This window comes from Drosophila pseudoobscura, chromosome 4 (assembly GCF_009870125.1).
Source record: "Drosophila pseudoobscura strain MV-25-SWS-2005 chromosome 4, UCI_Dpse_MV25, whole genome shotgun sequence".
NCBI classification, from domain to species: Eukaryota; Metazoa; Arthropoda; class Insecta; order Diptera; family Drosophilidae; genus Drosophila; species Drosophila pseudoobscura.
In genome coordinates this window covers 18,765,451-18,788,139 of record NC_046681.1, presented here as the reverse complement: position 1 = coordinate 18,788,139, position 22,689 = coordinate 18,765,451, and the positions used below count along the sequence as shown (strand labels likewise).

Here is a 22,689-nt window from a genome sequence, read left to right as displayed (position 1 = left end):
TATATACATACATATACTCACACGCTCTCTCTCTCGTGCGCCATTCGAGTCAGAAACTGAGAGCACGTGAGAGTGAGAGAGAGCATGATCATGATCATTATGATCATTTTCGACGCTATGTGAACACCCTACAATGCGCAGCACATTTGTTCCTTACCCCATCTCTTATAAAATACAAGAGTTTCAACAAAATTAAAACTAAATAACCGAGTGTCTTTACTAGTGTAAATTGAAATTAACATATAAAAAGAGATTTAATCTAAAAAAAGGGCATACAAAAGTCAGACCAGCCGACTCGCCATAGGTTTTTAATGAAGAATAAATAATTGCTGGTTGCTGAGTTGCTTGGCGACTTTTAAAAAATACTTAATTTAGTCGCAGAGCAGGCGCAGCGCCGCACAGACCAAAAATCCACCCGAAGTGAACGGATCGAGACGTGTTAGTTCAAGATCAGAGCGTTGACTTAACGGTGCGTCGCTGATTAAATACATATGTACACATGTTGGTGCAAGTGCAAGTGAGATGGCAACTAGACAGAACAGAGAGAAATAAGAAAAAGAAAATAAATCCCAAAGAGCGCGAGCAATGAAGCGTTTTTAGACACTTGCGTCGCCGCCGTCTATGTCTATGTTTCGCTGCATATTTACACAACAACTGCAATTAGAAATTTATATCAATTCAAAAGTATTAAAACGAAAGAAAAATCTGTCATCCAAGTGAAGCAAAACAAAACAAGTGATTGGAATAAATTTGCACCTAAAGTGGAATTGGAAAAAAGGCAGCGCGTAGTAAAGAAAGCCAAGTGTTAGAGGAGCAACGAAGATCTACAAGAAAATGTAAGATAAATATGAAAAACACCCAACGCATTTGGTGAGAGAGTGAGAGTGAGAAAAAGAGGGAGAGAGACGCAGACGCAAGAGAGTTAAACGTGCCGCGTTGCTCGTTGCTCTGCTTCCTTTTAAGATAAAATTGTTAAATAAACATAATTGTGTAGAGTTTTTTGTGAAGTTTTTGCTATCTGTGAAGCATTCCAATATACTGATTCACCGCGCGACAACGAGTGAGTTAACAGAATATGTAAATTACCCAAGCAAGAAGCAGAGCCAGCCTCAGTTCGGGACATTCTTTGTTGTTTTTCTCTGTTTTTGCGGTTCTTTTTGGCACATTGCACTGCGGCCTGTGTCTATTTTTAGGCCACAAGAGCAAAGAGTACAATAAATAGGAATATATTGTCAACAGGTTGCGGAAGTGACGGGTAGAGTTCAAGGATATTGCTAATGTTCTCAAATAATTGTGAATAAAAACTCGATGAGTATAACAATTGCTTAGACCACGACACGCCAGTGCTAATTCGCGTGATTAATGTTTGGCCAAATGAATTGGCACTATGTGAAATCTCCATAATCTCTGTTGCTGGAGTTAAAAGAGCGCAAGAGCAGTACATTTGACTGTGAGGCGTGGCGTGTTTGTGTGCATGTGTGCGTGTGTGTTTGGGAGATAAAAATAAACTGGGCGTAGGTGAGGAAAAACCGCGTAAACGTAAACGAGTTTTCATAATGTTAGTTGTTGTTTTCCGACCTCGCTACGTGTGCATTAATAACAAAATAAATCGTATCGTATGTACGTGCCAGGGTGTGATTGGTATTGCATTGAAATTGTTTAAATATTGCCAATAACAGTAATAGTAGCGCTGCAGTCATAGCCAGGGGCGAGGTATATTAACTAGAAGGTCGCGGCGGGAGCGTCAACATAAGCAAGAATGTACATAAATATTTACATGTGTACATATTTATGTATTCACTTGTGTGTTTTTATATAAACAGAAATACAGATGTTTTCTTGTGTTTGCCATTTACATATATAAATCAGCATCCATCCATCCGGATGAAGGAGGATGCAGAGTTTTGCCCATCTGCCTTACCTTATACATAATATACCTCGTGCTCATCGGTTGCCATGGACAACCAGCACTACAAGAAGTGTAAACAGTTCCCCCACCCACAGAGCGACCCTTGCGCAGTCCGCACGCAACATTCATTTATGGTTGTGACAGGGTATGGAAAAGGTGAACGTGAACGGGTTTTGAGTTTCAAGCCAATACGCGAAAACAATAAGTGCGCGGAATGTGTGTGATTCAGACAATCGTAGTAGCTGGAGTTTTTGAGAACTCGAGAAATCCAGAAAAATTAGAGTCAGAAAACGGGAGTTCATATAAACGGGAACAGTTTTCAATGCGCTGTGGTGTTTTTTTGTCGGTATCTAGAACAGCTTTTACCAACATAGTGGCATAGTAGCACATAGCAGGGTCATGTGCGGGCATCACAATTCTAACAGACGAATGTTAACGATGAGTGATTATGCTGAGCTAATTGTCTTTGAGTGTATGGTACATAACCATGTACATATATACCTATGTATGTATGTAGATTTAAACGTTAAGAATAGGTGGATAGATAAGCAGTAACTGAAAGCAGAAAATGGTACCAACTGGATTCATCAAACGGTACACGCTACTGTTAATGCAGTGGTATATGTTTTGTCAGTAGAGTATTGTACAGTATTAACTTAACAGAGACATAACAGGGGTCATATTGGATAACATACCAATGTAGTCCAGCGGTCGGCACGCACACATTGCAGTGCGTTTGTGTCCGCAGGCAGCAGGCAAAATGCAACAAAAATTGTTATTGTATTGGGCACCGATCACTGTTACTTTCCTATGGACATGAGTAAGAAAGGGCCTTGCCGACCCCTCTTGTAGTTGTTTAACTTTCCAGTGAATGGTTGGATAACTGGTTGATAACTGCTATTGATTCATCTTTATTTTTATTAAAAGCAATCATCAAACAGGATACTGATGAATAATACTTAGAATTCGGCCTACCGCGAGGTCATGCGTCTCGACTCGAGCTTCAGTGTGGGAGCGATAGGAGCAGTTTGCCACAAGTACAAGTACGTGCGCACCCGCTGTTTTAGAACGTTTGTATTTTGGCTGACTTTAAGTAGTTATAGATGGTGCAATAGGTATTAAATTATGGCTAGAATTGCTATTTAGGGGGTGTTCCGTGAACAGCCAACTGACGGAACACTTAAGAGTGAAGCCTTTGAACCGGTTCCCAAACCGTTAAGCAACCCCCCTTAAAACCGCAGTTTATGTATTCCCTCGTATCACATTTCGACGAATCTATTATGTATGTACATATGTACGCTATGTGCATGTATGCATATGCATGTATGTACATTGGAGATTTGACTTGACCACAAAAACGTGTACCCCCAGTGCCAAACGAACATTTCATTACAATTAGACATACCACACACAAAATGTATATAATTACGCAGCAGTACTACAAAGTTGTAGACGATCGCGCTACGGCGCGTGATTAACATATACTCTCTTTCTCTTTGGCCCGCTCTCTTTCCCTGTAATCGGGTGGCGAGCCCGCTGCCCCCTATATGGTGCACATGTGTGTGTGCGTGTGTGTGCGTTTGCTGATAAGACCCATAGATATAGATAAGCCCGCCTGTACTAACAAATGTTCTCTTTTCATATATTCGCCCTCTCTCTGTTATTCGCAACGACGGACGCCAAACAGAGGTAGGCAGGTTCCCACTTGGACTCAGTGCCGTGTAAGAGATCGTTCGGAGTGGAGCAGGCTCAACCGAGGAGCTGCAGCAATATAACTGTATAATAAACCATAACCACTACAACTGTCACTACCATATCGGAATTGGATCTAGAAGAACAATATGACATCACATCTGCGTTACTGTGTCCGTTTGGGCATCATCGTGCTGGGGATCTGTTCCATTGCCGGCGGCATTTATCTATTCCGCCACTGGATCGAGATGTTTACACGCATGCGCGGCAAGGTGAGTGTGCCTCTATATAGAGTCTTATCTTATCACCATCCATTTCTATGCCCATTCCCATTCCCATTCTCATCACTTCAGTCCCTTCGAGCGAGTCAAGTTTTGCGAACCGGCAAATTGGCAAACCGCTCAAAGGTCAGGACCCCGCCCAACCTTGTAGACCTTCATTTACATACAAATGGGAACGTTTCACCAGAAAGAACTTTGTCTTTTGATTGAAGCCAATTAAGGTCTTTGTCCAAGACCAAAAATGAAAAGACAGTCCGAAAATTGATCACCCGAACCAGGTGTTCAAGAATAAAATCAACTCTGGAGATAAGATACGGCTTACATTCGATCATTTCGTATCAAAAATGGTTTGGCAAAAGTTCGCTTACGATCCCATTAGGTATAAAATTGTACATGCATACATTGTATGTACATTTATAATATATATTTTATATACCGCTGTAGTATACCCATATTTGTGTATACATATATGTATGTATTTCTGATTAGCGTATGGATGCGACTGTTGAGTCATTAGATGTGAGAGAGAGGCTGCGGCATTGGCCTTCTGTTGGATCGCTTACAGGCTTTGATTATTTTAAAACAACTTGAGAGAAACCTGTCTTTTTGAGAGGCAGGTCTTGAAAATGATCAGTTTTGTATGCAAAATGATTTTTTGGTGCATTTTGCATAGAATATGCTTCAAGTCCAGACTGAATCGGTATCCAATCAACAGATAATTTGCTTATCTTTTCTCACTACCTTTTAACAAAATGATCGCTATCTGACAGATAGAATCTTGTTTATATGAGGCCAGTTACATTTGACATTTTCAGAGGACATTAAATGTGGTTTTACGTTTACGTTTATGTTCTTCATTAAGTACTTCATTAGGCAGTTTGCGACTTTACGAGTATTCCAAGTTATTTTCATTTTACATTTAAAGCCAAAAAATAAGATTCTCCGATCCTGTTAGCTCTACTTTACCTTGAGCATAAACTCATTAAATAACATTAAGAAAACGGTTTAGAAAGCGCCTTATACTGTAGGTAGATGTATTTTTAGCTGCCCCTTTTTCTTTCTACCCTCCATTTTATTATTACTCATTTTTGGAACAAACACTGACTAATAATAGTCACTGAATAATTGATTGCGGGGCCTAATCGAATAAAAGCGCCCCCATCTGGAATCGGAAATTATGAATCACGGCTACAGCTGCGGCCTGCAAGGTCATTCATCCGAAGTTACCCATTATGTTGACGATCTGTGAAGCCAGAACAGGCAGGCGGAAATGGTCGCCATTTGCCATGAAACTACCTTCGCGGATCTTAACCGAGGAATTGCAATGCGAATGGGAACGGGGGCGGCGGGCTAGTAATATCTTATCTGGGTGAAAAAACCTGAAAAAATACCTCATTCAGCGATAGCCATGGGGCGTTCGATTAGACAACGCTCTTCACCCTCTCATGTATGGCGAAACATTCATAAAAGGCCTTAAACCAGCCAAAGTCCCAGACCTAGCATGTAACCCACATTGTATTGTCGGGGGGACAGCCCTGCAGGTGTGCTGCCCTTAACTGAACACCTGTTTGGCGATGATACGAGTAGTCGTGCCACTCCCAGACACCTGAATAGATAGGTAGATAGCTAGATAGATAGATGGATGGATTTACATTCATATGTAATATCTCTCTCTTTGGATTAGGGAAATAGAAAACACACTCAAGTTTCTTTTTATCAGTTAGTCATTTCCGGCAGGCTCCAATTCCAGCTGTTTCAGCCGTCTAGTAGGTCTAGTCGCATTTCCAATTATAAAGATTATAAAGTTCTGGACATAACAAAAATGGCGACTTTGGTCTGGTCTGCGATCGTGGCGATCGTTATGTCTGGTGTTTACAATGATTGATGGCTGATAAGAAGCTGAAGCACCCATCGACCCGATGAACCACCTGCCTTTTCTATGATCTGAGAAGCTTACAAATTAAACGAGTGAAATGCATTCTTGGAATGACGTCGATAAGTGGCACAAAAGTTCCCCTAAGCGAACGGATGACACGAACAGAGACTACTGGCCACAAGTAATTGTTTATTGTAATGAACAAGTTCCATAGCTATGTAATACAATTTTTGGTTGAAATATTGTACAACTTTGCAAACAAAAAATGGTGCTAATGGTTCATCATCAATCATGTCATAGATCCACCCTTTATTTACGAAGGTTCCCCCAAGAGAATGGGTATCAAAGTCACGACCTCAAGGTTGAGTTATATAAAAACCCACAAAAAGTTATTTCTTCATAACCATATTCATAACCATTTCACCGATCGATCGAACACGCTCTTGACTATTTTTTCCTTATACGTTTCCTCCGATTGTTGTATGAAGTTATTCTAGGAACGATTTCAAGGGGCCCCGATTACTGGGCGTTTAAAATAAATAAGAAAAAAATACTATCAGATCTTGAACTGAAATAATACTTGGAATAAATTCATTGGTACTAACAGTTTTCAGAACTATAAAGGGTTATATGGCAAATAAGCGGCGACTGTACTGATTGATTTCCCAGTAGGTTTGAGAGTTTTCTCAAGATGAATACAGCAGATTACGTTCGAATTAATCAGAACTAATCAGCTTTCATTGTCGTTTTGTTAGAATTTGGTTTGTCTCGATTGACTACGAGTTTTCCGGATTACATACGAGTTTTCTCGATTACTTACGATTTATCTCGATTACTTACGACTTATCTCGATTACCTACGAATCATTAGCTCTTCTTGTCGCCTAGTTATTGTTATTGTTAATGGGCGATAAGCTTTCCTGCATTGTTTGAGCTTATAATTCCGATACGGACTGTTTCCGAAACGACGAAACCTTTCAGTGTTTGGCAATGTTCGATGCCAATTATGGGACCCGGGAGGAGACCAATTGCCCAGATCTATGATGAACTTTGATCGATCTTTTTGAATGTCGATTGAATGCGAGAATTGAATGAATTGATTCGTAGAAGTATCTCGTAATTGCAATGCCCGTTCCAACAACCAGTTATCCTCAATTAAAACAAACAAATTATGTAAATCGTGCGTCCTATCATTGAATTGAATTGAATATGTATTTTTATATGAATTACTAATTACTATTTATCCCATATTGATCTTCAAGGAAATGGCTCTCAGTCCCACCTCACGATCTTTCGAGGGCTGGAAGATCTCACCGCTGCCACTGTACTTCGATGTTTACATTTTCAATTGGACAAATCCGGAGGACTTTTATGTGGGTTCTGGCAAGAAGCCACACTTCCAGCAGTTGGGACCCTATCGGTTTCGGGAGAAGCCCGACAAAGTGAACATTGCCTGGCACAATCAAAACGCTTCCGTGTCGTTCCGCAAGAAGTCTGTCTTCTACTTTGATGCCGATGGCAGCAAAGGCAGTCTCACGGATGTTGTCACGCAAGTGAATTCCGTAGCGCATGTAAGTGTGTGGACCACCATCAATCGCTAAACCCTGAAACTAATGGATTGCTTTTCACCCTTTTTTTGCTACTCCTTCAGTCAGCGGCTAGACGAGCAGCCGACTCATGGCTGGGCAGAGTCAGTGTCAATATGGCCATCAGAATGTATGACCAGCGAATCACCATAACGCGGTCGGCCGATGAGTGGCTCTTCAAGGGCTTCGAGCATCCGTTCATCAGTTTGGGAAAGATTATTCGGCCGGACGATGTGCCATATACCCGTATTGGTTTTCAGTATCCACGAAATGGCAGCTCCGAGTTCGATGGCGATATAAACATGTTCACGGGTGCCGATGATATCTCGAAGATGGGACAGATCTACACGTGGAACAATCTAACGCATACGGGCGCCTTTCCGGGCGTCTGTGGTCAAGTCAGGGGCTCAATGGGAGAGTTCTTTCCCCCCAATTTGAGCACCAACGACAGCGTGTACATGTACATGCCGAAAATGTGTCGTGCCGTGCCCTTGGACTACACGGAAACGGTGACAGTTCATGGGATTACCGCCTACAAATACAGTGGCACCGAGCACGCCGTCGACAATGGCACCCTCTATACGGACACGAGCTGTTATTGCGTCGGCGGCAAGTGCCGGCCCATTGGCGTCATCGATATTGGACCCTGCTCCTTCAATGCCTCGGTGTTTATGTCGTTCCCACATTTCTACAAGGGCGATCCCAGCTATGTGGAAGCGGTGGAGGGCCTGAAGCCGGAGAAGGAAAAGCATGAGTTCTTCATGACGCTGGAGCCGAATGCCGGTGTCCCCATGGATGTGGGCGGCGGCTTCCAGGCCAACTACTACATGGAGCCTGTCAAGGGAATAGAGTATGAGTCACTAAAACTTTTCTGTGGATGATAATCGCAACTAATTCGATTACTTTTTGCAGTATCTACGATAAAGTACCAAGCGTCATGCTTCCCATGATGTGGTGCGAGGAGAGGGTTCGCGTTACGGAGGAGATTGCCGCCGATATAGCGCTGGTGCCGCTCATTGTCCTGCTCGGACAGATTGTGACTGGTATACTGTTGGCGGGCGGTCTCATCTGCACCTGCTGGTACCCCACGCGACAGGTGACTCAATTCTGTCACAGTGATCCCAAGGCCAAGGCTAATGCCTTGCGGCCGCTCACCACCTTTGGCGTAAATCCGGCGGCAGCCACATTGCCCGTGTCCCAGTTGTTCCGCCACAACACGAACGCTGGGGGCAACGAACGTGTCGGAGTCCGTCTGCTGGACTATAGGCGAGACTCTGGGCTGCAGGAGCAACAGGACAGCAGCAGCGGCAGCGAGAACTCTCCAAGGGAGCGACTGATCAATGAAACGTCTCCCGATGTGATAGTTAGATAATACATCGATTCAACTCACGCATTCCCGGCGATGCCACCATCAAGCATGATCCAAGACTCATTTTCATCATCGTATCGTAGCTTAGAAGAGTATAAACTGATGATAAAGCCATTTTGCCTTAGCCAAGCCACGCCACCGTACCACAAGTGGCGCCTGGCCCCTTCCTTCATATCGCATCACATCCGTCGCACATACATCCCATCTACGTCCGCATTAGGAGTTCCCTCAACATATCTGTGCTTTCCGCCGGATAGCGCGAGAGAGAGATTAATAAGATTATTTATTTTAGTGCCAAAAAGAAAAGAGAAGCAGAGAACCCAAACAAAAGTCATTAACTATTTTATTAGCTTAAACTAAACTAAACTAAATTGTAAATAAAGGGAGTTGTTAAGTGGCCCCGCACCCGCCCCATGATCTTCACCTATGCCCCGATTTGTTGAAGTTGTAACACTGCGCACGCCCAAAGTATTTATATTTATATGATAATATCATTAATTATTTTTCGTATTTTTAAAGCGATATTCTAGTTTTTATGCAACTTGAGATGAAGTGATATCAATTATGATTGATCATTGATGATCAATCAATTGAACAGAAATACGAGCTCGGCAACTATTATGCTGCACTGCGATCCCAAGACATTTCAATCAATGTGATTGATCCCTGTAGATAGGAAGTCTTTTTTATATCTTGTACACTACACACACACATGCACATAAATATAAACATACATATCCTATCCTAATAGTTCAAACATTTCGGATATCCCCCATATGTACATATGTAAATCAGTGTAAAGTCGGACATAAGTTAGTTAGCCTATTGCTCAGCTGTGAACCCAGGAAATATTTCCAAAAATTCCTTAAGATACATTTTGAATTTAAAGAAAAGAATAAAACCAAAAAAAGATACGCCTATAGTTGATTGATTCTTCGACAACCGGTGCCTTGCCGTTTGAGACGGCTTGAGCCCGAGTATCCAATAACAAAATACACGCCGTGTGTAGACACAGCTGTGCGATCGCTTGTTGGATTTATTGAATATATCCTTAATGTCATAATCGCTGTTCACATAAGGTATATATTAATAATAGTATTCCTCCTCAGCTTCATTTTATTATTAATAACTTGTGACAAATCTAAAAATCTTATTTTAATCTACACTGTAACTACTGCTTTAACCAACTGGAAAATGCATAAAAGCAGAGGCTGATGAAGCTGAAGCTAACCAGAGAATTGAAGGTGCCCGCACCGTTGCCAGCATTGCCCAGGTCCAGTTTGGCGGCCAGCTCCTCGGGCACATCCAAGTAGACACGCTCCACACCAAAGCCGAATATAAGCTTACGCAGCTTTTCTATATCCACGTAGTCACCGTCGGAGGACCAGATGGTCAGTGTGCTCTCGTTGGTTTCGTTGACAGCGGCCACCAGTTTGTGGAGTTGCTCTTCGCTATTGGCCGCTATGCCCGCACGGACCGGAAAGGTAATGCCCTGGCCCGTGGACAGCACATTGTTGAAGGCGAGCGTCTCGACCATTGCGTCGCACTGATCTTTAGTGTATTCGCCCTCGCGGAATTCGGCTCCCCAGTTGGTGGTCCATCCGATGGAGAGGACTGCCTGCTTGTACCGCATGCAACCGGCAAAGAACCGATTCGGATCTACGGGCACGGTCTTGTTCTGGTCCACGGGGCCACTGATAATGTCAGCATTGATCCAAATGGGATAGGACATCTGCAGAAGAGATCATTTGATTGCTAATAATTGTCAGATGAAATGATTCCCTTAGCTTACACTTGGTATGGTCGCGTCGAGGATGTCCAAGGAGCCCTCGAACACATCTATGGACTTGAAATCCAGCTTGACTCCCTTCTCGTTGCCCTCGTGAAGGTCGTTAAAGTCTTTGATCTGATTCAGGAATGCCTGTAACGTCAAGTCGGAGACATTTGCCGGCGGATGAGCCATCACGGGCATATCGTCGCCGTCGCCGCCGGAAAGCTTTCCCAGCACAATGTCCGCCTCAATGAACTCAATGTCACCTTTGAAGAGTTGCTAACGTCACGATAAAAGTACACACTTCACAAACAATGTGGGCTCTCACCAGCCAAGGCCTCGTCGAGCAACTGCTGACTGTTGACCGCATGAGCCCATCGGATGGCGGTCAGATTGGCCGCCCTGATTATGGTCTTGCCCATGTCCTGATCCTGCAGCACCACTATACCAAGAGGCAGATCGGCAACTTGTGTTCCCTCCAGTCCCTCCACACGATAGTACTGATAATGGCTGGCATTCAGAGCCGCGCCATTGATTTTGGACACGAGCGCTTCAGGTGTTCCATGGAGGAAAAACAACGAAAAGCGAATGGAATTAAATATTCAATAATTGAAGAGCAATGGAAAATGGGGGGAAGCGCAAAGAGTTCATAGATAAGCATGCGATTCGTTTCCTCCTTACCTTCTTTTTGTACAATTCAATAATCGCACACACGCAGACTGACACAAATGGGATATGTAATTGTTTAATGGATTGGATGGTATCTGGAACTGAACACTGCTGTACCCTACCCACAGAGATACAGAAGAAACAAAGCGCAGACGCCAGAAAGAAAATCTGGACAGAAAATGAATGGGCGGGCGAATGATTGAAATTCAAAATGCGAATTGCATTACCAAGCAGCAGGCATAACACCGACAATGAACTCTGGTCTAGAGCGGCGGCAATGGACTTGAATAACATTTTAGCTTTTAATCACCGGCCGAGGAATATGCAGAATAGCACTACCCTTGGAAATCAATGAAGAACTAACTAACAAGACGATAAAGGTAACTAAATTTAGTTTTCAGCTTATCTGGGGATCATTTGATTGGAATTGATTGCGAACTATGCCTGATAATTGTTCCTCAAGTGCTATAATCTAATCCACCTAGGTTCGTTAAAGGTGAAAACCGTTAATTGTATATATATTCAGGGGGAAATGTTTTTATGTTCATAATATATAAAATATTTAATATTTAAAAATCGCCACTTTTAAATGTCTTGGCAACTCTCCTTTATGGTATTTATGGCATTTTGCTCTTGGTATTTCCTTCGATGCGTTAGGTATTCATGCATTGACTTGAAGGTATATTACGGTTTATCGGTATATGTTGGTATTATTAATCTATCGTTAGTACAAAAAATCCTTGGCAGAGTGACCATTTACGGTATATTTTATACTTTTGGGTATATTTTCTATAGAAATCTTTGTTCGTAATAGAGTTGTTCGACAGAATATACATTTTTGGGTATATATGATCAATATTTGGGTGTGTTACGTTATATTCAATATCGGACTTAAATATATTTGAATTTTATCATAAGAAACAGTACCAAAATGGCAAGGAAAATGACACTGACGAAAAGGAATGCAGTGATAAGTGTAAACGACAACATTTGTTATATTATTCAGACTATATTATATACAGGAAAACAATAATATATTATATTAACACTTATCTCAAATAACGAAAAATACTGTTTTGTTAAATTTTGTAGCGGTATATTTTGACGGTATATTTTAAAAATGTGTCGGTATATTTTGGTGTATTTCTGAGGTATATCTCTTCGATAGCTATTCTTCATAATAGCATCGTGTTGTTGTTTTGCTGGGGTAAATTTTTTTTCTTACGTTTTTTTTAAGTGATATTTAAAAATGACTTAAACTTAAGAATATATAAACATAAACCTTTTTTTTTTTTTTTTTGGCACGTGAATATTAGTTGTAAGCATACGGCAGCAGCCAAGTGAAACACCAAGCAACGGCTTCTGCAGAAAATCGAATAGAAAATTTGTGAAAAAGAAAATTCTCGAGAGCATGTGTGGCTGGAGGCAACATCAACAAATTGCTGGGCAATTGACAGTCCATTTTTAATATTAAGGGAGCAGGCAGGCAACAGGCCAAGAGGCGGAGGAAAATCGGATGGTGGGAGAAGTCGCAAGAGAATCCTGAACGGGCTCTGGCCAGCGGAGTCTCAGGTGGTGGTGTAAACAAATTTTCCCGGCGTTTGTACAGTCCCACAAACAAACAAACACACACAGGCACAGACTCAGACACACACACACACAGAGCACTCGCATATATACGGATTATAAACAATGACGGCTCAAACTGTTTACCAGAAAGTCGTCAGACTGTCCCTTCGCTCGGCCGTAAATCTGTCCAAGCGGCGCCTGGATGAGCTGAGCGCTGGGATCGGAGAGCTGCGCCAGCTGCTGTCATGTGTGGTGTGCTGCCAACTGCTGGTGGATCCATATGTTCCGAAGGGGAAGCACTGCCATCACTATGTGTGCCGGCTGTGCATAAGAGGACGCAAGCGGCTGATGTCGCGGTGCAGGCAGTGCGAAGACTGCTCCGATTTCAAGACCTACGAGGAGAACCGTCTAATGGCCGTACAGTTGCTCTGCTACAAGACGCTCTGTGTCCATCTGCTGCAGTCTTCGATGTTCACCCAGCTAGCTGGACAGTTTCCGGATTTGAGCCATGTGGCACAGTTTCCGCGCATCAGGCTGCCACCCATGACAACGCAGGAGTTCATCAGGGAAGGGACCAACTATGATGATATACGGGAAACATTTCTACCACAGCCGGATCTGCCCTTCCTGAAGAATCTTCCCTTATCTCTGCCCGCGGAGACTCCGCCCACCACTGCGGCCACAACTCCCGAGCTGCCGTACGAGCAGAACCTTCCCGAGCAGCTGTCCATCACGGATATTGAAATGGAGGCAGCCGCCACCGCAGAGCAGTCTCAATTTTCACATCCGCTGCCCCTAATGCCGACAGGGTCGCGGATGGGTCTAATGGCCGTCCAGCCGCCGTTCATTCTGAACGAAGGCTCCCTGAGCACTGAAGCCGGCTACACGGAGAACAGCTGGAACGAGCTGGAGCAGGTGGATCTATCTGATGCAGTCTCCATGTCCAGCTTCCCCAACAACACAACGGGCTATGCCATGACCTATGTCATGCCCACGGCTGCATCCACTCCCTTCGAATCGCATCCTCCGCAAGCGCTCCAAATTGGTCAAGTGGTGAGAATAGAAGCGTCCCCACAGCCAGCTCTGTTGGCCATAACGACAGCTGAGGTTGAGCTGTTCCCCTCCCAAAAAAGAAAGATAGCCCAGCTGGATATGGATCAGGAGCAGGAGCTGCAAAACCAGGCGGTAGCTCCAGCGAGCGTTAGCCAGTTGGTGCTCCAGCAGGAGCAGGAGCTGCAAAACCAGGCGGTAGCCCCAGCGAGCGTTAGCCAGTTGGTGCTCCAGCAGGAGGCATGTCTGGAAAATGTGAGCCATGACGCAGCATACCTGCAGAATATCATCCAGGATGAGGCATACCTAGAGAATGTCAGCCAGGAGGAGGGATACCTGGAGACCGTGAGCCAGGAATCATTTTTGGAGAGTGTCAGCCAGCTGGTAATTCCGGAGATTGTCAGCCAGGAGAAATCACAAGAGATGGTCCACCAGGATACCATTCAGGAGAGTGTCTACCAGGAGAAATCTCAAGAGATTTCCAGCCAGGATGTAGTGCAGGAAAGTGCCAGCCAGGACACATGTGCAGAGAGTGTCACCGAGGAAATATACAAAGAGATTGTCATTGAAGAGGTATACCAGGAGAGTGCCAGCCAGGAGGCTGGCACGCAGGAGCAGAGTGTCATCAAGGGGATATATCAGGAGATTGTGAGACCCTCCGCATCTCAAGAGACTGCTAGCAAGAAGACGTCGAAGGAGGAGAGTGTTGCCGAGGAGATATATCAAGAGATTGTGAGACCCTCCGCATCTGAAGAGAGTGAGAGGAAGAAGACGTCGAAGGAGGAGAGTGTTGCCGAGGAAATATATCAAGAGATTGTCAGACCCTCCGCATCTCAAGAGAGTGCCAGCAAGAAGACGTCGAAGGAGGAGAGTGTTACCGAGGAGATATATCAAGAGGTTGCCACACCCTCCGCATCTCAAGAGAGTGCCAGCAAGAAGACGTCGAAGGAGGAGAGTGTTGCCGAGAAGAGATATCAAGATGTTGCCACAACCAACAAGAAGGCATCGCAGGAGAAGGATGTCGTCGAGGAGATAATTGAAGAGGTTGCCAGGACCTCTGAGGAGTTTTCGGAGGAGGAGAGGCTTACCGAGGAGCTATATCAAGCGATTGCCAGAACCTCAGCACCGCAAGAGACTTCCAGCCAGGCGACATCGCAAGGGAATGCCAGCTCGAATGAGTCATATGAAGAGGTGACCTCCTCAGAGGAAGAACTGAGTTCCAGCCAGGAGTACACACCAACCACCACCACCAGAGACAAGAAGAAAGACACGGAAATTAATCCTGCTAGTTCAAAGCGCTCCTGCGCCATAACCGAGAACCCTTTCAAATTGAAAGCAAATAAAGCTCCGTCACCGACACGCATTCAAGGACCAGTTTCTAATCCTGTGCCTGTGCCTGTGCCTGTCCCTGTCCCTGCCAAACTTTCTTCCACCAAAACGTCTGTTAAATCCTCCGCAAAAACAACTACTAAGATTACTACGACGGGGTCATCTCGTAGGAGTGCAGGAAAGACGAAGGAAAAGCCACCGAAGCCCATATGCCGTTGCGGAACCTCTGGAGTGGCTGTCAACCCCAAAACGACCTGTCGCAATACCCGCTGCCCCTGTTACAAGTCCGGCAATACTTGTACAAATTGTCACTGCGTTGGTTGTCATAATCCGCATAAGACGGACTTCCTCGATTCCGATGACGAAGACGAAGAATTTGAATTGGAAAACTTGGAGCCCACATCTCTCCCCAATCCCCAGAACGAGAAAAAGTCTACAACAACAGCAACACCAACAGCAACAACAACAGCAAAGGCAACACCAGCACCAACAGCAAAGACAACAGCAACACCAACAGCAACAAAGGAGGTAAATGCCGAAAAGGCTGCTAGTTCCCAAGGCGGTATAAGTTTAGTGCCCCTTAGCAATCTTCAACAGTCCCAACATCCTTTGGTTCTCGTTCAGAACGAGAATGGGGAATATCAAGGTAAGATTATGATCCTTTTGGGTTCGATTGAGGTTCGATTCGATCATCTTTTAATTCTCTCATTCGCTGTGTCTTTCAGGTTTCAACATCTTCCAAGGCACCGTACCGATTGATCCTGCCACGGTTGGCTTTCTGCGTGTCCAGCTGCAGAATAACGACCCCAAAAGCAAGGTTCCTCAGTATGCGTACGTGATGCCACATCCTACACTTATGGCTGCGGATGTTGCACCTCCGCCAGCGCCAGCGCCAGCTCCCGAGCCAAAACCAAAGCCAAAGCCCGTTTCAGTTGAGCAGCCGCCTGCAAAGAAATTCAAGCCTGCCATCAAAAGGAGTGCTCGTCTACGTGGTTTTGCCCCACGCAATACCATTGATGAGCTGGTCAGTGGTGGCTCCTCCGCCATTAGCAATTCTGCCGCTGGCGACAGATTGTCGGCCACTGACAATGCCCATTCACTGTTCGAGGAGATCATGTCGGGCTCTGATGGTTTATAAGAAACGGGCGGGATATTGATAAAACTTTTTTTTTAGCACGTTCTTGTATATATGTAAATACCCCGTTGCAAGGGGTATACTGTGTGAAGTCTAGTTTCGTATCAGATATCAGGTATTTGTTATCTGCTGTAACGGTTACCCTAAGGACGCCGCCACATTCTAGCTGAAGGCGGAGTTGAAAACTCAGAAAGCTCGCCAAAATAAGCTCAGCTTTGTTTGATCGATCAAGCATGTTTGTTTTTGTATAAACATGTAATTACACAAATAGAAACGATGTAATTGGGCTGATTATCTTGAAAAAGATAATTTTTCATACAATCCACCCGATTCCACCAAAACATTCGCCAATTGGCAAAAAATATACTATGCAACATTGCGTTGAGATAGTTCTTAAACTCCAATAATAGTTTAATAGAAACCGATGATAGCTGGTTAAATAAGCTCATAGCAGCCTCTTCAGTTCTGTTCCGCTTTCCGCTCATCTTTAAGCTAGAGCGTGCGCGAGCTCTAAAAGGGTATACTGTATCTGTATCACATGTCCTGATATCTTTAATCTGCTTTGTTTACCCTGCAAAAGGGGTAAACTGTCCAAATCAAGCTCTGTATCACATGTCTTGATATTTTGCAAGGATGAATGCTTTCATTTGAATGTATTTATTCTCCCAATTGTTTCAGCGTTTTAAATACGCAAATCCACTCAATTTGTTTGGTTCCTGCCACAATTTGTGAGTGCTTTTCAACTTTGTGTATACGGTAAGGTTCGAATCCCTTACCATACTATGCAGAATTTCATCTAGCATTAAGCGATGCAAATGTACATAATATGTATGCACCCCATAGGGAGATCGCCTTAGGGGCCGGTCTTTGTGTGCCGCTCAGAAATATCCTTCTGAGGCTCCCATCTCGTAATGCTTATAGCAATGAATAATATTTGTACAGCAATCGTTGGCAGCCGCCGCTGGCAATAAGATCTAAATTTTTAAGTTAAGGGCAAAGCAATAGTCATACATGCACCAAAAATGTTCTTTTTCGTTCAACGAACAACGAATGGTAAAATATTGTAATGCTTTGCTCCAACTGCGGCTGCTGTTAGCCCAAAAACAAAACAAAAACCTTTTTTTTCATAGCTTAGGTACAATTTTTTTTCATAGCTTAAGTGCAATTTTTTTCATATTTTAAGTACATTTTTTTTCATAGCTTAAGTACAATTTTTTTTCATAGATTAAGAAACTTTTTTTGAGCATGAATTTTTTTTGAGCACGTGAAACTAAATATTAACTAAGCCATATAATATGTAATGCATAACATATAAATTCAAAATATGCGAAACCAATATATGTATGTAAAATATTTATGAAAGCAACACATGAGTCTTTTTGGAATAGGACTGGTAACAGCTTTGAGTGGAGGCAGGGAGTCCGATGAACCTCTCTCTCGCGGCATCTGTCAAAGTGCCAGACCGTTTCCGGTCGGCTCGGCTCGGCTCTCTGTGCTCATTTGTGGTGTCGTCGCTCACAGATTACTCACTCAATCTCAATTCAGAGTTCAATCAGCCGCTCCGCTCCGTTCCGAGAGTCGCCCTTAGATAAGCTAAGCTGTGATGCTGCTGCTGTCTGCCTGCTGCTACTGGCTCATCATTATCTCTTGATTAACAACTCAGTGCGTGTTTGTCCCGAGTCAAGTCGAGTACGCTGTCCGAGTACTGAGTGCCGAGTGGAGGCTGGCGCGTTTCCTCTTAATTTCTCACTGACTGATACTGATAAGCAAAAGTTCAAGACAATCTAGAAATGATGAAGCCACTGATAGGGTTTTTGCTCGTGGGATTGCTGATGTGCCAGGCACAGACCCAGCCCCAGGAGGTCGACGGTGAGTGCTGTGCTTGTCCCTTGTGCTTCATCTGCCACTTGTGACCTTTGTCCATGCTTTGAAGCAGCTATCGTCGAGCAGGAAGCAGGCGAAACGGATGAAGAACATAACATTGAGGCGACGCAGAATCGCATGGCTGCGCAGGTCGAGGCGGTTCTCGAACACTTCAAGCAGTCGGATCCGTTGGGCCTGCCTGGTGTGCCCATACCCGATCCTATAGACGTGCCCGATGTCAAGAAGAACATGGGCTTCGGCAATCTGGATATGAAGGAGGTGAAGGCCTACGGTCTGTCCAAGTTCCGTATAGACACCGTGGATGCGGACCTAAAGTCGATGAAGGTGAGAGCAAATCAAACTAAATCGAAGAGAAATCCGTAAAACACTTATCTTTGCAGATTAAGGGTGGCGTTCAATTGGATGAGATGTTGGTTAAGGGCAAGTACAATCTGGCCAGCTGGATCTCACGCGCCCAGGGACCCTTTACGGTGATCCTTAAGAATGTGTATGCAGAGGCCACGGCCTTCCTGGCTGTGGAACGTGACGGCCACCTAACCACAGATCGCATCAAGATAGACATTACCTTCAGGGACATGGCAATGGATTTCCAAAACCTTGGTTTCATGGGATCCCTCTTCCAGGGCATGGTCAACTCTGCCCCCAATCTTGTCTTTGATGCGATGAAGCCATTTATGCTGCAGGAGGCCGACAAGCAGCTGCGCAGCGAGATCGATACAATGATCAAAACGAGCATGGGAGATCGCCGTCTGCCGAACTCCATCACGCCCTTGGACAGCGCCATTGCTGAGGGCCGTAAGGTGGTGCGCCAGATGGGCTACGATCCGTATCACCTACCGGACATGAATCGCACTATGGGAGTGTTTAGCGTGCAGCTATCGCACACCTGGATCCACGGCATCTCCAGCTTCTATCGTGTCGGCAACATAACGGCCCTCATGGCCAATAAGACAGTGTCGCTGGTGTTTCAGGTGGGCACCCAGCAGGTGACTGGAGCCGGCCAATGGGAGATGGGGCTGGGCATGATGACCCGTGTCGGTCACGTACAGTTTACTGTGCAACATATTCGCGCCACTGTGGGCGTCAGTCAGTCCCTGGACACCCGACAGCGTCCGCAGATCACCGACCTCCAGTTCGACATGGGCAATATCCAAGTGAGATGCGATGGCGCCGGCACCTTGGACTATGTGATGGAGTTTGCGGTGAATGTGGTGCCCAATTTGCTGCGCTACCAGATCATGGATGCCATCGAGAATCCCATCAAGCAGCGGGTTCAGGAGAAATTCAACACCATCGATGTGGAGCAGGCCATCAAGCAGCTGGCTCACAAGTACGAAACGGAAGGCAGCAACTTTACTTTCGATTTTAAAATTTAAAAAGCGGTTTCCTTTAGAAATCAATATAATATCTGCAATTGAATAAAGATTTATATCCCTTTCAACTGACCAATCGGGAATCACAAGTCTAATCTGCACAGGGCTATCTACATTGAATGCAGAGTGGAGAGTGTAGAGTGCAGACTGTAGAGTGGAATGTCCTCCTCCCTAGGGCTCTTTAATGGTGAAGCAGAGCAACTGCAGTCTCATATTCCGCTTCACACGCTCCAGGATCTCGTCTGCCTTGCGCTTCTGTTCGACATTCAGCGGAGGATTGATCGCCTCCAGTGCCTCCATGAAGTAGTTTCTGTAGAAAGTACAAATTGAAATGAATGCCAGGTAAATCGGAATCAAGAGAAACACTTACTTGGCTGTCTCATTCGCATAGCATTCGAGGGCATCCCTCAGTAGGCGGATGTCCACGTGGGCCTGTATGGCACCCGTAAAGCTGAAGCGCTGCACGCAGCTCATTAGGCGAGCCAGCTCCTCAGATATGGTCTGAACAATGGACTCCAGGATGGGGCGTAGCAGGGCTGGGGAGATGCTGTAGATCTCCGAGTAGACGCCGACGAGGTTATCGCAGCATTCATGGGCATAGGGTCGCAGCTGACCAATCTCCATCTCGTGATCCCACTGAAAGCGACCCAGGTACATCGACGGCTCAATGGTGCCCACCAGCGGATCGCCCTTGTGCTCCACATACTCCTCCAGCAGGTTGGTGAACAGCTGGTTCACCGTATAGCGCGACGTCTCAATAGCCAGCGTCGGCAAGGGATAGCCGTAGCGAACGAACACGTCTCCGATGTGGGGGAAAAAGCTCTTGTTGCAGTAGGCATAATTGGCCAGGCAACAGAGCATACGCTGCTCCCAGGTGACCGCTGCTCCACCACTGGCTACAGAGTCCAGCTGCTGGGCATTGGGAAAGCCCAACAGCTGGGAGACGTTGTGCGTGGGCGTCTCCTCGTCGTGGGACTGAAAGGCCAGCTCCTCAATAACCGCACTGAAGGTGGAGAGAAATTCCTGCAGGCGCTGCGACACCTCACGTTGTCCATCTGACTGCGGCTCAAGCAGATTTCCCTCCCGGGACTCTGGCTGCATGCAAACCGACTGCACCTCATCCAGCGTTTCCACGAGAAGTGCCTCCAGGGCGGCGGGCAGAATGGTTGCACCGGGATAATCTTCTACACCCAGCTCCCAGGTCTCCTGGCTGCCCAGCTTCTTGCAACGGTCTGTGGAGCGTTTGAAGATGATGGAGAAACAGAAGAGCCGGACCTCGTCGATAAGTTTCTGAATGATGTCCAGGGCATCGGAGGGCAAATCCAGGCCAATTAGGGTGGCATAGGCAATTCTCGTATAGCGAAGACATTGAGGAATCCACGGGAGGAACTGATGTGTGGCCGAGGCGGAGCCAATCGACCAGCTCAGGCCGCTGGACTGGCGCAATGCACGCTGATCACCGGCTATGAGTATGGCCAGTCGCAGATACACGCAAAATTTCTCAATCGCGTTGAGAATCATTTTCTTGAAATCACCGGGCTTTGGATCGTGGGGACCCCGGAGCTCTCCTGTGAAGTAAAGCTGGCCCAGACGCCACAAATCCGGCAACTGAGATGCGGCAATGTCGCAGAGCTCCTCGCAAAAGTTGACACGACTTGGCGCCTGGCTGGGATCACGATCACGGTCACGACTCTTGGACTTCTCCGGCGTGCCGGCTGCATCTTTGTTGGCATGCTGCTCGAATGTTTGCCGGAAAGTAGCCTCCAGATACTTGGCTCTGGCCTCAATGGCATCCCATGCAGGATCTATGTTCCGCAGCTTATCTCCAATGGGCGTGCCACTCTGCTGGAGCTCCAGGCTGGTCAAGGCCTTTATTAACTTCTTCTGCTGGTCCACGCTTTGAGGCATCTTGACCACCTTCTCGTGAAGCTGCTTCCGTATGGAAAGAATACGCTGATCGACCTCTTCCAGCACCTTCCGGAATATGGGAATCTCAGTCTTGCCAAACAGGTTCTTGGCGCGTGAGTAGTCATTGACCACTATGTCATATTCGCCCGCCTTTGCTCGCCGATCCACCGCATTAGGCAGGCAGAAGAGAAACTTGTGCCTGGACAGAGCGAACAAGACGGATCGAGTGGAGTCTGCCTTCTCCTTACGCACCAAGACATCTGTGAAGATCTTCTGCGACTCGGTAATTGAGTCTGAAAAGAGAAAAGGAACGCTTTAGAATCGCAATCGTGCCAGAGACACTTCACTCTCACTCTCTATGGACGCTTCCAGAATGTTCAGCGGTTCTGTTCCATGCAGTTTGAGATCCTCTTGCAGCTTGTCCCGTATATTCATCAGCGTGTCCAGCTGGTCAATGACAGAGCCCGCGTTGGATTTGAGGAACGACAACTGTCCCTCCTTCTGACTCTCCACCTTACGCTTCAGATATGCCAAGCCTGCCTTGAGGTCTTCAAAGGATGTGGCCAAATGATTTTCCAGCAGGAACCAAGAAGGCGAAAAGTGCTCCTGCGATAGATCGCCACAGGCCTCGGGAAACAAATCTCGCAGATCTTCTGGGATCTTCTGTTCATTGCCTTCGATGGATAGCCCCAGAGGATCCTCCTGCGTTAGCCCCGACTGAGTCAGGGTTCGTCTTCCCCAGGCAAAGTTTTGGGAAGGCGACTCTTCAATCCATACAGCAGACTCCTTCAGCGGACCGATGGTTTCGTGATAGGCACGGAACTGAACTGTCGACGTACCCACTCCGCCGCTTAGAGTGGTCACTATGATGTCACCCTTTCCCTTGGCCGGGCCGGTGCGTGCTATAATTTTGTTGGACGATTTCCATTCCGCAGACAGCAGACAGTCGGAGCCGCAAATCTTTAGACCTGGAAAAAGTGGAAAATTACGATAAAACCAGCTCGATGTGGTGGTGTCGATGTCCGTCTACGCCTACCAATTAGGTCTTGCACTCGAGTGCCCAGAAATTCGCCTCGAATGATGACGCGAGTACCAGGAGGACCCTCTTTTGGAGACAGTCCTGTTACCACCGGTTGTGGGGCCATGGTGAGCTATATGACCGGTGGAAGTGGCTTAAAATTTGGCAACAAAAACGCCAAAGGAAATAAATTTCCAAAGTTTTATTGTAGCTCAGTGTTAACTAACCCCTAAGGACAGTGTTGCAAAGCTTCAATTTGTTTGTTTTCTGT

General features: G+C 45.6%; 5 protein-coding genes across 8 annotated transcripts; 3 read left to right on the top strand and 2 right to left on the bottom strand.

The window, feature by feature from the left end:
• Positions 1-352: 352 nt before the first annotated feature.
• Positions 353-9,626, top strand: pes (peste). 2 transcript variants are annotated; one of them, XM_015180317.2, is made up of 5 exons: positions 353-836; positions 3,597-3,873; positions 7,020-7,328; positions 7,409-8,193; positions 8,256-9,626. In XM_015180317.2, exons 2-5 carry the CDS (start codon positions 3,751-3,753, stop codon positions 8,713-8,715), a joined length of 1,677 nt encoding a protein of 558 aa, XP_015035803.1. In that variant the 5' UTR covers positions 353-836; positions 3,597-3,750; the 3' UTR covers positions 8,716-9,626. The 2 variants fall into 2 exon arrangements, with proteins under 2 accessions (XP_015035803.1, XP_001356414.1); XM_001356378.4 differs by lacking the exon at positions 353-836 and adding an exon at positions 902-1,060.
• A 104-nt stretch (positions 9,627-9,730) lies between these two features.
• On the bottom strand, positions 9,731-11,515 carry LOC4817148 (protein FAM151B). 2 transcript variants are annotated; one of them, XM_015180316.2, is made up of 4 exons: positions 11,380-11,515; positions 10,812-11,033; positions 10,505-10,749; positions 9,731-10,444 (listed from the first exon to the last, which is right to left on the bottom strand). In XM_015180316.2, the coding sequence occupies exons 1-4, from the start codon at positions 11,444-11,446 to the stop codon at positions 9,884-9,886; spliced, it is 1,095 nt and encodes a 364-aa protein (XP_015035802.1). In that variant the 5' UTR covers positions 11,447-11,515; the 3' UTR covers positions 9,731-9,883. The 2 variants fall into 2 exon arrangements, with proteins under 2 accessions (XP_015035802.1, XP_001356413.2); XM_001356377.4 differs by lacking the exon at positions 11,380-11,515 and adding an exon at positions 11,165-11,290.
• Positions 11,516-12,276: 761 nt separating this feature from the next.
• On the top strand, positions 12,277-17,601 carry msl-2 (male-specific lethal 2). The gene is made up of 3 exons (XM_001356376.4): positions 12,277-12,359; positions 12,469-15,746; positions 15,826-17,601. The coding sequence occupies exons 2-3, from the start codon at positions 12,845-12,847 to the stop codon at positions 16,236-16,238; spliced, it is 3,315 nt and encodes a 1,104-aa protein (XP_001356412.3). The 5' UTR covers positions 12,277-12,359; positions 12,469-12,844; the 3' UTR covers positions 16,239-17,601.
• A 179-nt stretch (positions 17,602-17,780) lies between these two features.
• On the top strand, positions 17,781-19,568 carry LOC4817343 (uncharacterized). 2 transcript variants are annotated; one of them, XM_015180314.2, is made up of 3 exons: positions 17,781-18,104; positions 18,169-18,443; positions 18,500-19,568. In XM_015180314.2, the coding sequence occupies exons 1-3, from the start codon at positions 18,026-18,028 to the stop codon at positions 19,493-19,495; spliced, it is 1,350 nt and encodes a 449-aa protein (XP_015035800.2). In that variant the 5' UTR covers positions 17,781-18,025; the 3' UTR covers positions 19,496-19,568. The 2 variants fall into 2 exon arrangements, with proteins under 2 accessions (XP_015035800.2, XP_001356411.3); XM_001356375.4 differs by having other exon boundaries at positions 17,799-18,104; positions 18,172-18,443.
• On the bottom strand, positions 19,503-22,654 carry Sec5 (secretory 5). Its single transcript, XM_001356374.4, has 4 exons — positions 22,437-22,654; positions 21,754-22,368; positions 19,863-21,693; positions 19,503-19,802 (listed from the first exon to the last, which is right to left on the bottom strand). Exons 1-4 carry the CDS (start codon positions 22,543-22,545, stop codon positions 19,664-19,666), a joined length of 2,694 nt encoding a protein of 897 aa, XP_001356410.1. The 5' UTR covers positions 22,546-22,654; the 3' UTR covers positions 19,503-19,663.
• Between the last annotated feature and the right edge of the window lie 35 nt (positions 22,655-22,689).

What these genes read in the sequence shown, in the direction of transcription:
- pes (XM_015180317.2), top strand. Translation starts at nt 3,751, where the DNA reads ATGACATCACATCTGCGTTACTGTGTCCGTTTGGGCATCATCGTGCTG. An exon ending in TTACACGCATGCGCGGCAAG is followed by an intron (nt 3,874 to 7,019) that starts GTGAGTGTGCCT and finishes TTGATCTTCAAG; the next exon opens with GAAATGGCTCTCAGTCCCAC. An exon ending in AAGTGAATTCCGTAGCGCAT is followed by an intron (nt 7,329 to 7,408) that starts GTAAGTGTGTGG and finishes CTACTCCTTCAG; the next exon opens with TCAGCGGCTAGACGAGCAGC.
- LOC4817148 (XM_015180316.2), bottom strand. Translation starts at nt 11,446, where the DNA reads ATGTTATTCAAGTCCATTGCCGCCGCTCTAGACCAGAGTTCATTGTCG. An exon ending in GGTGTTATGCCTGCTGCTTG is followed by an intron (nt 11,034 to 11,379) that starts GTAATGCAATTC and finishes GAACACCTGAAG; the next exon opens with CGCTCGTGTCCAAAATCAAT. An exon ending in GCTCGACGAGGCCTTGGCTG is followed by an intron (nt 10,750 to 10,811) that starts GTGAGAGCCCAC and finishes AACTCTTCAAAG; the next exon opens with GTGACATTGAGTTCATTGAG.
- msl-2 (XM_001356376.4), top strand. Translation starts at nt 12,845, where the DNA reads ATGACGGCTCAAACTGTTTACCAGAAAGTCGTCAGACTGTCCCTTCGC. An exon ending in CGAGAATGGGGAATATCAAG is followed by an intron (nt 15,747 to 15,825) that starts GTAAGATTATGA and finishes TGTGTCTTTCAG; the next exon opens with GTTTCAACATCTTCCAAGGC.
- LOC4817343 (XM_015180314.2), top strand. Translation starts at nt 18,026, where the DNA reads ATGATGAAGCCACTGATAGGGTTTTTGCTCGTGGGATTGCTGATGTGC. An exon ending in CCAGCCCCAGGAGGTCGACG is followed by an intron (nt 18,105 to 18,168) that starts GTGAGTGCTGTG and finishes CATGCTTTGAAG; the next exon opens with CAGCTATCGTCGAGCAGGAA. An exon ending in CGGACCTAAAGTCGATGAAG is followed by an intron (nt 18,444 to 18,499) that starts GTGAGAGCAAAT and finishes TTATCTTTGCAG; the next exon opens with ATTAAGGGTGGCGTTCAATT.
- Sec5 (XM_001356374.4), bottom strand. Translation starts at nt 22,545, where the DNA reads ATGGCCCCACAACCGGTGGTAACAGGACTGTCTCCAAAAGAGGGTCCT. An exon ending in TCGAGTGCAAGACCTAATTG is followed by an intron (nt 22,369 to 22,436) that starts GTAGGCGTAGAC and finishes CACTTTTTCCAG; the next exon opens with GTCTAAAGATTTGCGGCTCC. An exon ending in TATGCGAATGAGACAGCCAA is followed by an intron (nt 19,803 to 19,862) that starts GTAAGTGTTTCT and finishes TACTTTCTACAG; the next exon opens with AAACTACTTCATGGAGGCAC.